Source organism: Capsicum annuum, chromosome 10 (assembly GCF_002878395.1).
Source record: "Capsicum annuum cultivar UCD-10X-F1 chromosome 10, UCD10Xv1.1, whole genome shotgun sequence".
NCBI classification, from domain to species: domain Eukaryota; kingdom Viridiplantae; phylum Streptophyta; class Magnoliopsida; order Solanales; family Solanaceae; genus Capsicum; species Capsicum annuum.
In genome coordinates, this window is record NC_061120.1 from 214,417,610 (window position 1) to 214,433,970 (window position 16,361).

The following is a 16,361-nucleotide window of genomic DNA, read 5'->3' on the forward strand; positions in this document are numbered from 1 at the left end:
TTGTACATTCAGTTGAAATGTTGTACATTTTAAACCAGGAAAAAAGCTCTATCTTGTACAACAACAAAATAACACTCAAGACACAACCTCAATACCTCGGCGGCTCAAACCATACTTGTCTAACAATGTTGAGTTCCAAAACCTTATTATACAAGAATCATAAAAGAAAGAAAAAAAATGTCAAAACCAAAAAATCAAAGAAAATATGTGTGTCTACAGAAAAAGGGGTAACCAAACAATACCAAGAAGAGGAAGAAGATGAGGGGTTCAGCTTAAAAGGTTCAGATTCCCATGGAGTTCAACCACTTGGGAATCTTTATATCAACCCACCATTTCATAATTCAAGAAACACTGGCTTAGGTAATCTTCAAACTTTGACAGATGAGCTTGTTCTTGATATTTTAGGCCTTTTAGAAGGTACCCATTTAGGTATTTTATCAACTGTAAGCAAAAGTTTCTATATTTTCTGTAATCATGAACCACTATGGAGGAATCTTGTATTGGAGACTTGTAAAGGTGGGTTATTTTTCAAAGGGTCTTGGAAGTCTACTTTTGTTGGTGTAGGTAATAGGACTTGTGGTGTTAAAATTAGAGACTTTTATTCTGATTACTTGTTTCAGAGTTGGTTATGTGCTAATCTTGAAATGAAATCTGAGTGGTTGGAGAGGGATAATGTAGTGAGGAGAAAAGGGGTTTCTGTTGATGAGTTTGTGATGAATTTTGAGGAACCGAATAAGCCGGTTTTATTAGAAGGGTGTTTGGAGAATTGGCCTGCATTGGAGAAATGGAATAGGGAGTATTTGATTGAGAAATGTGGGGATGTGAGGTTTTCGGTAGGGCCAGTGGAAATGAAGCTTGAGGACTATTTTAGGTACGCTGATCAAGTGAGGGAAGAAAGGCCGTTGTATCTGTTTGATCCAAAGTTTGCGGAGAAAGTTCCTCAATTAGGAAAGGATTTTGATGTCCCGATTTACTTCAATGAGGATTTGTTTAGTGTTTTGGGTAATGAAAGGCCAGATTATAGGTGGATTATAATTGGACCAGCAGGGTCTGGTTCGTCATTCCACATTGATCCAAATTCTACCTCTGCTTGGAATGCGGTAATCAAAGGATCCAAGAAATGGATATTATTTCCCCCTGATGTGGTGCCACCCGGGGTTCATCCAAGCCCTGATGGTGCAGAAGTAGCAAGTCCTGTTTCAATTATGGAATGGTTCATGAACTTTTATAATGCAACCAAGAATTTGAAAAAGAGACCTATTGAGTGTGTCTGCAAGGCGGGTGAAGTTATCTTTGTACCTAATGGATGGTGGCATTTGGTCATCAATTTAGAGGATTCAATTGCCATTACTCAGAACTTTGTTAGCAGGTATACTACTTTTGTCTCCTATATTTCTGACACTTGATAAATGTTTGATACCGTTTTCATGTTTACTGATGAATTATATGTACTAATTTCCTTATAGCATGTAATCGTTGTGTTTTAGGTAGAAAAATGCAAACGTTCACTATTGATATAGTAGCTGTAACTCAATATCACATATACTCTCAGGTTAATATGTCCTATGTTCGGTTTCAGTCCCTTGAGTCATTGTTCTGCATAGTCCTCATGTAAATAGAAGTATAAAACTAGGCTGAATACATATGCAACCCCTTAAACTTGTCCGATTTTTTTCATTTAGACACCCAAACTAAGGATTATACCTATTTAACACCTAATCTTAGTTGAAAGAATGCGTATTAAACACATGGTGCTGACATGGCATCGCATATGTGATACACTCCCCTCTTATAGAGTGGAAAGATCTAGTCCTTTTATCTCTGTCACCTTAATCTGCCGCTAGAATCCCCATCTCTTCCTCCACCGTAACAGCTGTCTCCACCGCTACACATCCTGAACCACAACAACGAAATGACCCAGCAACAAAATATAAATTTGATTCTAAAAGTTTTATGAATTATGAAGAAAACTAATAGAAAGTAAAGCTACGGTTTTGAGCCAATTGAACATGGAACCACCACTTTGTAACTCACATTACATCTGTTCTCAAAAAACCAAATCAAAAAGATGCAAAGAATTTTAGATCAAGATCATGTGTAATTTATGCAAAGAATTTCTGTTTGAGAATTTGATCTTGATATCCAACACTGATCTTCTTAAGTTTGTTTGGAGATTGAGGTTGAACCATCATCTCCGACTCTCCACGTTTCAAAGCACCATCAGATTCGATCCACAAATTCCATTACTCTCATTTTTTTTTTTCTCTTTTTGGTGCTGATGTGTTGTTTCTCGATTTTTCGCATTTCCACATCAGAGGAGTTTGCTGTGGGAATGTGTTGTTTGACACAGTTAAACTCGAGTTCAAGGGTTCAACAGGTACAGCCCTTGGTTTAGGTGTCTAAATGAAAAAAACCCAGGCAAGTTTAAGGGGCCATATATGTACTCAGCCATAAAACTATCATATTAGAGGATAGTGCTTTTATATCGTGCAGGAGGTCGTGTTGGTGAATGTAACATAAAGATCTGTCTTAAGTTGAGCAGTACTTTTTCTTTTGTGACCTCACTGTCTTGTCAAGCGTTCGTAGTGATGATTATGCTGGTTATTACCATGAAATGAAAGTCTAAACACGGAATATATATTCCCATAGCTTGAACCATGCATACTAGAGAATGTCTAAAAGAATGGGATAACTGCTTGATCTGTTTGTTGGGGATAGTTAAAAACATATTTTTCTTTCACCTACAATCATGGCTTCAGAAGATTGTATGTGTGACTCTATATGATGATAAAAATTCTTTAAGATACACGGAATTATGGTGTCTTTGTTTTACATCTAATCGTTGCATGTAATATTGAGCTTTAAGGTTTACGATAAACTACCTTTAAGCTTGACATTGTATTTACTGATAAAAAGACCTTAAAAAGCATACTTTAGTGAGTTAGTGAGCTACGGGACACAATTTGTAGCATGAGATACTTATTTTTAGCAAAAGACAGATCTTCAATGTTCTATTCTTTCTCTCCTTTTTTCTAATCCTTACACCCTAGCCAGGATTACCTTGCTAGTTGAGGCTCTATTCTCAGACGCAGATATGCTTAACTGAATTTTGCTTTACTTCATAGTGAAAGAGTTTTGATGTTGATGCCTATCTGGGAGATGAAGTCGTATCATTGGTTTCACAGCCTTCATTATGTAGTTTTTGTTGTGCTATGGGACAGATGACATCTTCCCTAGACATGTAACATGATCTCTTTTGTAGCTATTACTTTCATTTGCATCTCCTTTATGCCTTTTTTATTACTTTTACTTCATCTTTAAAAAAAAACTTTCCTAGACATGTAAAAGTAGGTATTTGTCGAGTGCACTTAGTTCGAACTTAGCATGAGAATTTTCAGGGCAACTCTCTCCCTGACATGTGTCTGTTTAGGGTCACCACCGATATTTTCTGGAGTTGGAGAGGATAACAGTTTCAGAACTCACCTGGAATTTCCTTGCTCTGGCCAATATCTATTTTATGGGTATTCAACTGTCATTTCATCTTGCAGGAGGAATTTACTGAATGTTTTGGAGTTTCTTAAAAGGCCAAATGCTTGCACTCTTGTGTCTGGAACAAGCGACAGAGTCAATTTGCATGACAAATTTAAGAGTGCCATCGAAGCATATCTTCCCGGTACTATTGATGAGTTGACTCTGAAAGCCGAGGAGAAAAAAGCCCAGCAGAGCAAACCTTCCTTCTGGGATTCGGTCACTGATTCAAAAGCAGGCGCTTTCAAATTTTCTTTTTGATGAAAGACTAGTGATGAAGTATTCGCCAGTTAGTCCTGAGGCGATGGACTTTTAGCAATCTTCCTCAAACAGATGAAGCTGCAAGCATGAAATTTTATTTTTGTTTACATGACGAGGGATTATTAAGGAAGTTAATTGACATTTTATTCATTGATCTTGTATTTTCCAAGAGGAATAAGAAAAGGTCCAGACATAAACCCCCCCCCCCCCCCCCCCCGCGACCGCCCTTCTGTATGTGTGTGAGATCACGGTGGTGTCTGTGCACCTCAACCATTTCACTGAATCATGGGACACCTACCACCTCTCACGTACTGAATAATTGTGTAGCCAAGACTTTGGCACATGGAAAGAAATCACAGAACCCCAGTGTCACATGATTTTCACCCATTTCATTGATTGCTAGACACCTCTGGATGCTAGTTAGAAGACTACCTTAGAATGTGCACCTCAGCTCAGAACATGTGATTGCTTTATAAAGGCCTCGCTTGTGGAATTATAACCTCACCAAGTGTGCTGATAGAAACTTCTTCAGATTGTCGTTTTCAGTATCTATCTGCTTGTGTGGTGTTCTCAAGTGGTGAAAGTTAGTTCAGCTGTAATTGCAAGGCAATCACATCAACCATCTTGTCTAATCCTTCATAGTCTGTGCTTGGAAAATAGTCACTATAGAGGAAGGTTAAGAAGGGTTGTGTATTAAGTTCATATTATGTCTTGATGGAGCCAGAAATCCCCTTCGATAGAAAATTTATATTCTGCTAAATGAGCAAAAAATGAATTATTTCCATTATCTATATAAACTGCTGAATCTTTAGAACCATCTCCATCTTAATAAAGAAAGGGATAGCAAGAACAATTGAGAACTCGGATAACCTTGTGGCATGCTGCCAAATTTACTCTACTCTACACTATCATCTTTCTTCCTTGTGATTCAACCACGACAGATATCTATTCAACTGCGGCTACACTTAAACCAAGAACTTGTAAACCAAGAACTTGTATTGCTTCAAGACCTGATTCTATTGCAACATTTACCGTAATAAGACGAGTGTCGAAATAAAGGAAGATTATATTGAAGCCGCAAAAGAGATTATATTGAAGCCGCAAAAGAGATTTAAAAGGTTGTTACAGATTACAAGGTCAAATGTTAATTGTGACATTTTAGTATTTTCTTGAATCCACTTATATAAACTTTTGGCTCCGACACTGATTATCTTCTGTTAGTTTGTTCCTAACTTTATGTTGGGAGGACTATATTTTTGCCTTTGCTCCTTTTGTTATGTTCACCAGTCCCACATCAGAGGAAGATTGGAAATAGACAATAGAGAGTTGATATAAAAGCAAAGGCCCGTAGCAATTCCAAAACATACCTTTCTCGGCCTTTTGGCTAAGATCAAGTGTAGTATCTGTTCTTATCAGGTCCACATGATATTAACTCTATTTTTTGAGGGGGAAGGCTCATCAAGGTAGCTTGCTGCCTGGTCCTTCAAGCGTAGCCTAAGCGTTGCACTACAGCTTTGTCCTGGCGCACCCCACCAATACTAATCCAACGTTTTTGTAGTCTATTTTCTCAGCCCAAGTTACTGTAATAATAAAGTTTTATAATGTACTTTAATGTTATGCAGCGGGAGTTGTTGGAGAATGACCTAACTTAGGTACTTGTTGAGTGAACTCTACTTTTCATACTCTTTAGCAACCTTAATTATGCAGTTTGTGCTATGGATCAGACGATATCTTCCTTAGACATGTAACATGATCTCTTCTGTTGCTTTTATTACTCTCTGTAGTTTGCATAGTGTATATTGTTGTTGTAGTTAGCATCTCTTCTTGATGACTTTTTTGTTACAACCACTTACGTCATCTTAAAAAGAAAATCTTTCCTAGATTATGTGAAAGTAGGTATTTGTTGAGTGCACTTGGTTCGAACTTAGCATGAGAATGTACGCCTTAGCTTAGACCGTGTGATTGTTTAATAAAGGTCTCACATGGTGTGGTGATAGAAACTTCTTCAGGCTGTTTTCAGTATCTATCTGCTTGTATGATCTTCTTGAGTGATGAAAGATAGTTCATCTGAAGGCAAGACTGATTCAATAACATCAACCATCTTTGTCTTATCTTCATAGCTTGTGCTTGAAATAGTCTTCTATAGAGGGTGGAAAGAAGGGTTATTTGTTAGTTTATGCTACTCTTTCCTTTCTTCTATTTGTTAGTTTATGCTACTCTTTCCTTTCTTCCTGTCTTATTCACTGAATTGTTAGTATCGAGGCAAGTTCGAAATGTTGGCTGCGCGTAGACTAGTTTGTTCAGTCAGTCACACGCTTGCTAAAGCTAAAAATGGAACTTAGCTTCTCACTAACTATACTAGAAGTATAGACTTCAACAAATAATACAAAAGAATAGGGTTTGAATGCGCTTCTGTCCTTAAAGGGAGTTCGTTGATGTTAAGAATGAGAATCAAATTGATTGAATCACAAAGTTCCATTCAGTTATATAGATAGAAGAAGAATTGAAAAAAGAAGGGGATATTTCATACACTTATGAAGTGCTATGAAAGTCATACAGACCAGTAGTTTCTAATGGTAATCAAGCTGTTCAGATTTGCAGGCACAAGAGGAAAGCAAAATCAATAGACTTTAACCTTTTCTAGAGTATCAAAAAGCAAAATAAATATAGAAAAATGAATTGCTGTACAAAATATTTATTGAATTAAAGACTATTTGGTAGGACTATATTTTTGCCTTTGCTTCTTTTGTTATGTTTACGAGTCCCACATCAAAGGAAAATTTGAAGTAGACAATAGAGAGTTGATATAAAAACGAAGGCCCATTGCCAAGCATAAGCATACCTTTCTCGGCCTTTTGGCTAAGATCAAGTGTAGTATCTGTTCTTATCAGTTTAATATCTGATATGTGGGCCATTGGTCCACACGATATTAACTCTATTTTTTGAGGGGGAAGACTCATCAAGGTAGCTTGCTGCCTGGGCCTTCAAGCGTCGCCCAAGTGTTGCACTATGCTTTGGCCTGGCGCACCCCACGAATACTAGTTTAATGTTTGAGCAGTATGTTGTCTTAGTCTAGTAATCTGTGGAAATTTCTCACTGTACTTATTTTATTTCTGGCGTCCTCTCTTGTTTTTAGAGATCAGGTTTAAACTACTAAAGCTTGTATTGAAGAGTCAAAGCTCGTAGGGAAGAGTCAAAGCGAATTGGACTTTTCTGGCCTTTTTCCTGTCTATTTGCGTTGCGGGAATCTTTAATTGAAAACCCTGTCTTCTGCCCTCGCCACTTCTTTTGCTGACCCTATCCACCTCCTTTTGGAATACCAGAAAAAGAGATGAATTAGCGGATCATAGGGGCCAAGTCGAAGCATATGCCTGAACCTTCTTTGGCGGAGATGGAGTTAATAGGGAGTTGTGAGAGGATGTACTTGGCCTAGTGGTCAATAAAGTTGGTTGAGCATCATGACGTCTAGGTTTAATTTTCAGCTAGACAAAAACAGAAAATATGCATAATCATGCTTAACTGAATTTTGCTTGAATTCATAGTCAAGGAGTTCTGATGTTGATGCCTGTCTGGTAGAGGAAGTTGTATCATCGGTTTTGCAGCGTTAATTATGCAGTTTTTGTTGTGCTATGGATAAGACGGCGTCTTCCCTAGACATGTAATACGATCTCTTTTATAGCTATTACTTTCATTTGCATCTTCTTGATACCTACAACTACATCTATGAGAAAGGAAAAGTCTTTCCTAGACATGTAAAAGTAGGTATTTTTTGAATGCACTTGGTTTGAACTTGGCATGAGAATTTTTCAGGGCAACTCTCTCCCTACACTTGTGTGTCCATTTAGGATCACCACTGATATTTTCTGGACAGCTCTCTTCATGGATCCTTGCTCGGGCCAATATCTATTTTATGGAGTATCTTTCAACTGTCATTTCGTCTTGCAGGAAGAATTTACCGAATGTTTTGGAGTTTCTAGGAAGGCCAAATACTTGCACTCTTGTTTCCGGAACAAGTGAGTCAATTTGCATGAAAAATTCAAGAATGCCGTTGAAGCATATCTTCCTGGTACTATTGATGAGTTGACTCTAAAAGCTAAGAAAAAGGGCCAGCAGAATAAACCTTCCTTCTGGGATTCGGTCACTGATTCAAAAGCAGGCACTTTCAGATTTTCTTTTTGATGAAAGGCCAGTGATGGAATCTTCAATTGTTAGTTCCCAGGCTGTAGACTTTTACCAATCTTCTGCTCAAACAGATGAAGCTGCAAGAGTGAAATTTAATGTTTGTTTACTTAACAAGAGGGATTTTATTGGCATTTTATTCATCATTGAACTTGTATTTTTCCCAAGAGGAAACAAAAGTTTAGACAAATTTTGGCGTCAATTCTTATCTTTCACTGTTATAATCACTGTTCCTTTGCTGTGTCAGCAACATCCCCCCACCCCCCACGTGTGTGTGAGAGATGACGGTGCTATTCATGCACCTCAACTATTTCACTGAATCATTGGACACCTGCCACCTCTCTCGTACTGAATAATTGTGTCCACCAAGACTTTGACAAACGGAAAGAAAGCACAAACCCCCGTCTCACATGATTTTCACCTATTTCATTCATCGCTAGACAATTGTGGATGCTAGCTCGAAGACTACCTTAGAATGTGCACCTTAGCTCAGAATATGTGATTGCGTAATACAGGTCTCACATGGTGTGGTGATAGAAACTTCTTCAGGTTTGTTTTCAGTATCTATCTGCTTGTGTGGTCTTCTCAGTGATGAAAGTTTGTTCAGTTGTAATTGCAAGGCAATCACATCAACCGTCTTGCCTGATCCTTCATAGTCTGTGCTTGAAAATATAGTCCACTATAGAGGAAGGTTAGGAAGAAGGGTTATGTATTGAATTCGTATTATGTCTTGATGGAGCTAGACATCCCTTTTGATAGAAAATTTATATTGTGCAAATGAGCATACAATGAAAATTTTCAATTAAATATGAACTGTTGAATCCTTAGAGCCAACTCCATCTCAACGAAGATAGGGATAGCAAGAACACCTGTGAACTCGGATAACCTTGTGGCATGCTGCCAAATCTACTCTACTCTATGCTATCATCTTTCTTCCTTGTGATTCAAACACGACAGATATTTATTCAACTGCGGCTACACTTACACCAAGAACTATTGCTTCAAGAGCTAATTCAATTGCAACATTTACTGGGACAAGACGAGAATTGAAATAAAGGAAGATTACACTGAAGCCGCAAAAGAGGTTTATAAGTTGTTTCAAATCACAAAGTTTAAATCTTAACTGGGACATTTTACTATTTTCTTGAATCCTCTTATATAAAACTTTTGGCTCCGACCCTGTTACCTTCTATTAGTTCGTTCCTAACTTTATGCAAAATGATTTTTACAAAATATTTATTGAATTATAGACACTATTTGGGAGGACTATATTTTTGCCTTTGCTCCTTTTGTTATGTTCTTTAGTTTTATGGCGTTCCTCAGTTTATATTTCACTGAGACTAGAACTAAGACTCATTACAAGAGTCCGGAGCCAAAAGGGCTATTTTTTTTATTAAAAATACCAAAACGGACAATTAATTTAAAAAAATACCAAAAAGGACAAATAGTTACGGATCCAGCGACTTATAAGTCGCCGGGCCCATAGCAATTAATAAATCGCTGGGTCAACAACGACTTACATGTCACTGACAGTGAGGTGACTTGCTGCCAGGATTACTGTTCCCATGTGAATTAAAAAAGTGTGCATCCTTGAATCAAAAAGTGTGTGCATCCTTGATTATATTCGTGCAGCCTTTGAAAAGTAAAAAGATTCCTCCACTATTGATGTAATCCATGAAGCCTTCGAAATGTTTGTGCTGCATTTTTTTTTTAAAAAGTACTGTTTGCACGTGAATAAATATCTGTTTGCATCTAAATTCCGTCTATATATTCGGTTGGAAGTAATTCATATGTTCATAAGAAAATTTTTTAAATTGAAAAAAGTTTACAAATATTTAATCAAAATACAAGTTAAGGCATCAATTATAAGGTATGTTAATATATAGTTTTTACGTTATTTTTATTGTGAAGTATAAAAATATTACATCGAGTTCTTAAACTTAAATTTTATATTCTTTAAATAATCTTTATTAATTTACTTTTGATCATAACAGATTGATTTTTTTTATGTAGATATGAATCCATTATTAAAATTACAAGCAAAACATCGATCTAAAAAAAATTGGGACATCGAGGGACAAGATATGTGTTTAAATACACGTCGTGCCGATACTGAATTTTGGTTGCACATACAGGAGCGTCCATTGCATTGTCGAATCCTTCAATATTTAAGTTTTTGTGGATTTAGAGGAATTGTAGAAGTAGGAAACATTCTATATGATGTTGGACTTATAAGTGCATTGATTGAGAGGTGGCGCCCCGAAACTCACACATTTCACTTGCGAATTGGTGAGGCCACTATTACATTACAGGATATTGAAATTATGTTTGGAATGGTTGTAGATGGGAATCCTATACTTCTAGAAGGTTCTACCGATTTAGGAATTGTAGCTAGACGACAAATGATGCGTGACTTAACAGGATGGGAACCTCCACTAGATTGCTTTTGTGGAATTAGAAGAATACTTGTATCTAAATTAGCTGCATATGTAAAAGAGTTAGATGATATCACTGATGATACTCCCGAAATTGAGGTGCAACAAAGAGTTAGGTTGTACCTATTATGATTGTGTGGAGGTACATTATTTCCTGACAAGTCCAATTCTAAAATATCTTTGGACTATTTAATCTACTTGCAAGACTTAAATGCAGTGTCGACAAAGGCTTGGGGCGCAGCCGCATTGTCATTTTTATACTATTCTTTATGTCGTGCACCCATGTCTTCATCTAGCGATGTATGTGGATTTCTTGCCTTAGTTCAGGTACGTGATACTTAATATTTGTGTTTTAAAATTTGTACTACTTAATTTTATTGTGTTATTAAAATTAGTTGATTTTATATTTTTATAGGTATGAGCATGAGAGCGTATTATTCTACTTCAGCCAGCACTGCACCCTCGGTGGGCAAACCATCATGAGGCCTCGGCTCCACCTGCGCGAAAGTGGAGACGAGGTATAGTTCATGATAATGAGGCGAGAAACATACTTGTCATAATTAGAGATGTTCAGGATACCTAACTATTGAGCAGGTAATTGAAGTTTTAATACTCATGATTTGTCATGCTGATAAAAAAAAAATTATAATGTAAGAATTGAAAAGTACCATATTTGTTACTAATAGATTTTCTTATGTATAATTTTAAGTATAATATTATATCTATTTGAAAAGAGTAATATAATTACTGTGTTTTATAACGATCTATTTATTTTATAGTTTATTTGGGAGCCCTATTCAGAAGAAATACGCAATGAATTGCCCGTGTGGTGTCAAAGGGGAGAACCTATTTGGATGGCTAGAGTACCACTTATTTGTGGAATAGTTCGTGAGTGGCATATGGTTGATCGGATTGTTAGACAATTTGGTTATCTCCAGCATGTACCTGGACCGTGTACTCATTTTCACGAATAACATTTTAAGCGTGATAACCGAAATAGAATAACACAAGAAGTTTTAAATATGTATAAAGAAATAAAAAATATGTGGGATACACGTCGGGAACATATTTTTGAGCCCCATCATATAAACAATCAATTAGAGTATATTCATTGGTATTGTAATCATGCTCGCATGTTAATTGGAAATTCAGAGCATGTTGTTCAAAGAGGATACCAACACATGGTACGCAGACATGAGGCCTTGGTACGTATATTCAAAAAACCTTAATACACGTCAGTGGTCTTTTTAATACATGTCAATGATCATTTTTATTTTGTATTTTTAGGCTATGGGACATGAAACCATTTATCGGATGGCTCAATTGATTTTACGTGATTCAAGAGCAACTAGTGAGATGTATGGATTTACATCAGAAGTTGCCTGTATTTCTTCGAAATCAATGAATTTTGTCTATATAGAAACACGATTGAGCTTTGCTCCTAATTATGCACCACCGACTCAATCAGCAGAATCACCACCAGTGCAAGTTCACCGTCAGGGACGTCAATCTGAATCTAGATATAGTACGCGTCAGGGTAGAAGAGGTGGTCGTAGTAGTATGGCAGATCGTAGAGAAGAACTACATGATAATTTTGGCTTGTCTTTAGCTGCTACTACCGACGCGTATTATCCCACGTTTGAATTTGGTGAACCCTCAACGGCTTGATTTTTCACGCGAAGAAACAGTTGGTTTTGTAACGCCACCCGTTGTGCAATATGATTTTGCACAATTAAGTGAATTTCATCATGCTCCCCAACCCGGAATGCGTGAATTTTTCATGAATAACTCTCCATTTAATGAGGCGTTAAGCTTTTCTGATGTGAGTCGGTAATTCGTATAATATATTTAATAATTTATGATCAATTAATTAATTATTATTTATTTAATTATATTTCATGTTATTACAGGCAACAATGTCCAATGCAGAAACTTCTCAACTACATGTATGATGTCATTTCTTAATTTACATACTTCATTTTATTTGTAGTCTTAAATAATCTTACCTTTAAAAATATTTTTTGTAGGTTACGACAGAATATGATCGTCGAAGATCAACTAGGCCACACGTACCAACTTATTGTGGCACGGGTAGTCATCATGATCACGTTGGGAGACAAAATTAATCAAAATTTTTGTTGGTCATAGTTTCAAAAGACCAAATTTAGGTAGGTTAATTTTTTCTAGTGTAATTTAGGTAGGCTAATTTTTTCTAGTGTTATTTAGGTAGGCTAATGGTACATTATGTAATTTTTGTTATGTTTAGATGAATTTAAAGTTACACCATCATAAAAATTTTATATTATTATGTTCAATTCCCTTGTCAAGCCAACAAACATAAATTAGCTAGCAGTAGATTATTTTATAAGACATATTACATTAAAAATACTACATATAGACCAATAACACAATATAAAATAATAATATATGAAAGTCACAAACTACTGAGCTCGTCTAGGACAACGTGGCTTAGTGTGACCTGTTTCTTTGCAATTACTACACTTTCTAGCCATACGAGCAAGAGCAATATCCATATCATTCTTAAGTCGGGTTCTTTCTTCAACACCAGATGTCCGCATATATTCAATGTTTGCAACTAAAATAAATGGGGCTGACGACCAATATCGTTCATCACCCATGGGGTAAAATTTACCACTATACGTTTGTTTGTATAGCTTGGTGGTGTAGTACTTGCTAACATATGTATTAGGTTCGATGCCACGAATGCCACAAAACTTAATACAATGTGAGCATGACATGTGATAATTCTTCCATTTTTCACAAGAACATATCTTTTTCTTGGCATTAACTGTGTGGACATTTCCACTCTTACCATCATGTGCAAAAGTAAGAATCTCAAATATCCCATCACCAGTTTGATAAGTCATCATGTCAGTGTGCGATTACGCTCTCTTCCAATAATCTAAGAATTTGTTTCCAACGGCAGGAGGCCATGGCTTATTATTTTGTAATAAAGCATTAGCAAGATTGCTTCGTTCCACAAAACGGTCAACAAGAGCTTTAAAAGTCATACGAATCATAGCAGTCACTGAAGCCCCCGAGCTTTCTTCAACAAACCATTATATGACTCGGATACATTTGCCGTCATGGCAACCCATCTACGACCATCATCCTTATACATTATCCATTTATCTAGCGAAAATTTATCTAACCACATATATGCTGCAGGGGACAATATCTTAATTTGTTTCATTCTTTGAAAAAACTTCCTTTCTTGATGCTCCGTGGCAGCCGACCACATTAAGTTCTCGAGCTCTCTATTCAATTTTTTTTATTAAAATTGGCTTTCAAGTGTCGAACACAAAATCTATGAAAAGTGTTTGGTGGACTCAACCAATCATAAGACTGAACACATTGTAATGTTCCTTTATGACGGTCAGAAATAAGATCAAATTTTTTTCTCTCACCGATAACATGCCTCCATAATAACTTAAGAAATCATGACCATGATTCAAAACTTTCACGTGCAACAAGAGCATATACAAGCGGAAGAATATTACCATCAATCCCAACAGTAATTAATAGTTTCAAATTGTACAAACCATAACGATGGGTACCGTCTATTGAAATGACGGGCCTGCAGTATTTGAAACCATCAATGCTCGGTTTAAAAGTCCAAAATAAAAATTTAAATATTTTCTCACCCTGCATTGTTGAACAATAGTGATCCCATTCAACAACAGTACCGGGATTGAAATATTGTTGTGCAGTCATGTAGCGAGGTAATGCTTTGAAAGAACTTTCAAAATCTCCATATACCATCACAAATGCTTTTTTTTGACCTCTTTGAGCTTTTCTATAACTGGGAGTAAAATGATGCTTTGACTTGATGACTTCTCGAACCGCCTTAATACTGATATTCGGGCTCTGCATAATATTTGGTACCAACGTAACAACAATTATATTGCTGTTTAGATTGAAATGATCTTCCTTGTAGTTATCAATCAGACAAGTATGTGGTTGTATCATTTTTCCTGCTTTCCACATACCACATACCACCTGTAATCTCTCAAAAGCGAATCATCCATTCGCATCCCAACATGTGACGCTTGCACATAACCCTCCAGCTCTTACTTTTGGATCTATCACAAATATACTCCTTTCTTTTTTTTTAAGACAATACATTCTCACAGCAACTTTCATTTGTTTCTTATTTGTGAATAACATACCTAATTTCATAAAGATTCAAATAAGTATTAGTCGATATTAATTATTTTAAAAATTGTAGTTAGCAAAAATCTAACCTGTTTGAATGAATTTCGGATTCTTTAAATTCCAAAGAGCAGCTTGATTGAAACTATCATCACATGTGTACGCAAAATCTTCTGCGCTTTCTTCGGTATTATCCAAATACGGAATTTCTATTGATGGGTGACTAAAACTACGAGCAATCAGAGCTGCATCTTCTCCAATGATATTATCATTATCGGACGTTTCAACATCATCCATTGATTCATGTTCTGAAGGTTCATCACTGTCTGATCCACACACTCCATTATCAGCTACATCATCATTATTTTCCACAATTTGTGTAAGCCGAGTCAGTGTACCTTCAAAACCATTACATCTATAAAATAGAAAAAAAGTTAAACATAATTAGTATAAGTTATAAATTAATTTAATTTAAAAAGTTTTTATAGTTACCCATCGATTGACTCCAGCGGAAAAGAATGTTACTGATGATTAGAATTCAAATTTTGCATGTGCATATGAGCATTGCTAGGTCCCCCAATATCAAAATTATGCACATTTCCATCAGAGTTATCATACTTCATATCAACCCAACCACCACATTGTGTATTCAAATTACTTATATCATTTGAATGTCTGCCAAATTCTTCCACTCTTTGATGTTGGACTATGTCCCTTGAAGAATCAACATTTAAATTCGATAAATGTGATGTATCACAAAGATCAAATTCGTTGTCGGTGGATTTTTGAACGATAGGACAACCTTCAATTGACGCATATTTATCGAGACTTGTTAAGTTAATACGACTACCAAAAATCTTAATAGTACGGAGAAATATAGATAAAGAATCATCATTCCAAAAACAAGTCTCACCGTACATTATAACTCTATTTGGACTAAACGACGTTGGATATCGTCCCGTGATAACCACTACATCTTCTGGATCAGTTATACCCATTTTATTTCTTAGTACGCATTGCAACCGCTCATATTTAAGAGATAATGGAAATATTTGTACAACTATAGGCGGCCGACTATATATTACAGAACTAGCTTCATATAAAACTTTACCACCCCAATATAAATTTACTCTTACTGTATCTTCATTCATTGTTACAATACCTAAGATTGTAAGCTGAATACAAATAATATTTGAATAAAATTGTATTGTAAGTTGAACTCGTTGTATGAAAACTCTTCATGCAAACCCTATATATAAACATTGAAACACGTTCATGTACACTTTAGAACAACTCACATGCATGCACTATTTGTCTATTTTATTTCCCATGCATTATTCTCTCAAAAAGCTCCCTTATTCCCTTTCACATAAAGATTCAAAAGTTGCCTGTCTCATTCCTTTAATTTATTCACAACAGCAAAAAAAATCAAAGGCTGCACAAGCCTTGTCACATCAGCCATAAGCTAAAAAAAAAAATCAAAGGCTGCAGTTGCCGTAAGCCTTATCACATCCTGGCAGCAAGTCGCCTCACTGTCAGCGACATATAAGTCGCTGTTAACCCAGTGATTTATTAATCGTTGTGGGCCTGGCAACTTATAAGTCGCTGGATCCACAACGATTTATCCGTTTTGGTATTTTTAATAAAAAAAATAGCCCTTTTGGCTCTGGACTCCTCATTACAACTAAAAGAACCAACCTATTACACAAAGTCTACGACTTGCTAAGTAAAGGACCGGGTTCTTCTTCAAGCTAGTAAACTGATTTGCTGATTGATACTTTTCTT

At 36.2% G+C, this 16,361-nt stretch overlaps 1 protein-coding gene, 1 non-coding gene and 1 pseudogene across 3 annotated transcripts; all 3 read left to right on the forward strand.

Annotated features, from left to right (window-relative positions):
- The first annotated feature begins 4 nt into the window (after window positions 1-4).
- LOC107854566 (F-box protein At5g06550) lies at window positions 5-8,170 on the forward strand. 2 transcript variants are annotated; one of them, XM_047397360.1, is made up of 4 exons: window positions 56-1,369; window positions 3,549-5,205; window positions 6,681-7,447; window positions 7,600-8,170. In XM_047397360.1, exons 1-2 carry the CDS (start codon window positions 126-128, stop codon window positions 3,787-3,789), a joined length of 1,485 nt encoding a protein of 494 aa, XP_047253316.1. In that variant the 5' UTR covers window positions 56-125; the 3' UTR covers window positions 3,790-5,205; window positions 6,681-7,447; window positions 7,600-8,170. The 2 variants fall into 2 exon arrangements, with proteins under 2 accessions (XP_016555063.2, XP_047253316.1); XM_016699577.2 differs by having other exon boundaries at window positions 5-1,369; window positions 6,681-8,170.
- On the forward strand, window positions 5,153-5,322 carry LOC124888179 (annotated as a pseudogene).
- On the forward strand, window positions 6,628-6,822 carry LOC124888403. Its single transcript, XR_007046523.1, has one exon. It is a non-coding gene; the product is annotated as a U2 spliceosomal RNA (small nuclear RNA).
- Window positions 8,171-16,361: the final 8,191 nt, after the last annotated feature.

What these genes read in the sequence shown, in the direction of transcription:
- LOC107854566 (XM_016699577.2), top strand. Translation starts at nt 18, where the DNA reads ATGTTGTACATTTTAAACCAGGAAAAAAGCTCTATCTTGTACAACAAC. An exon ending in ACTCAGAACTTTGTTAGCAG is followed by an intron (nt 1,370 to 3,548) that starts GTATACTACTTT and finishes TTCATCTTGCAG; the next exon opens with GAGGAATTTACTGAATGTTT.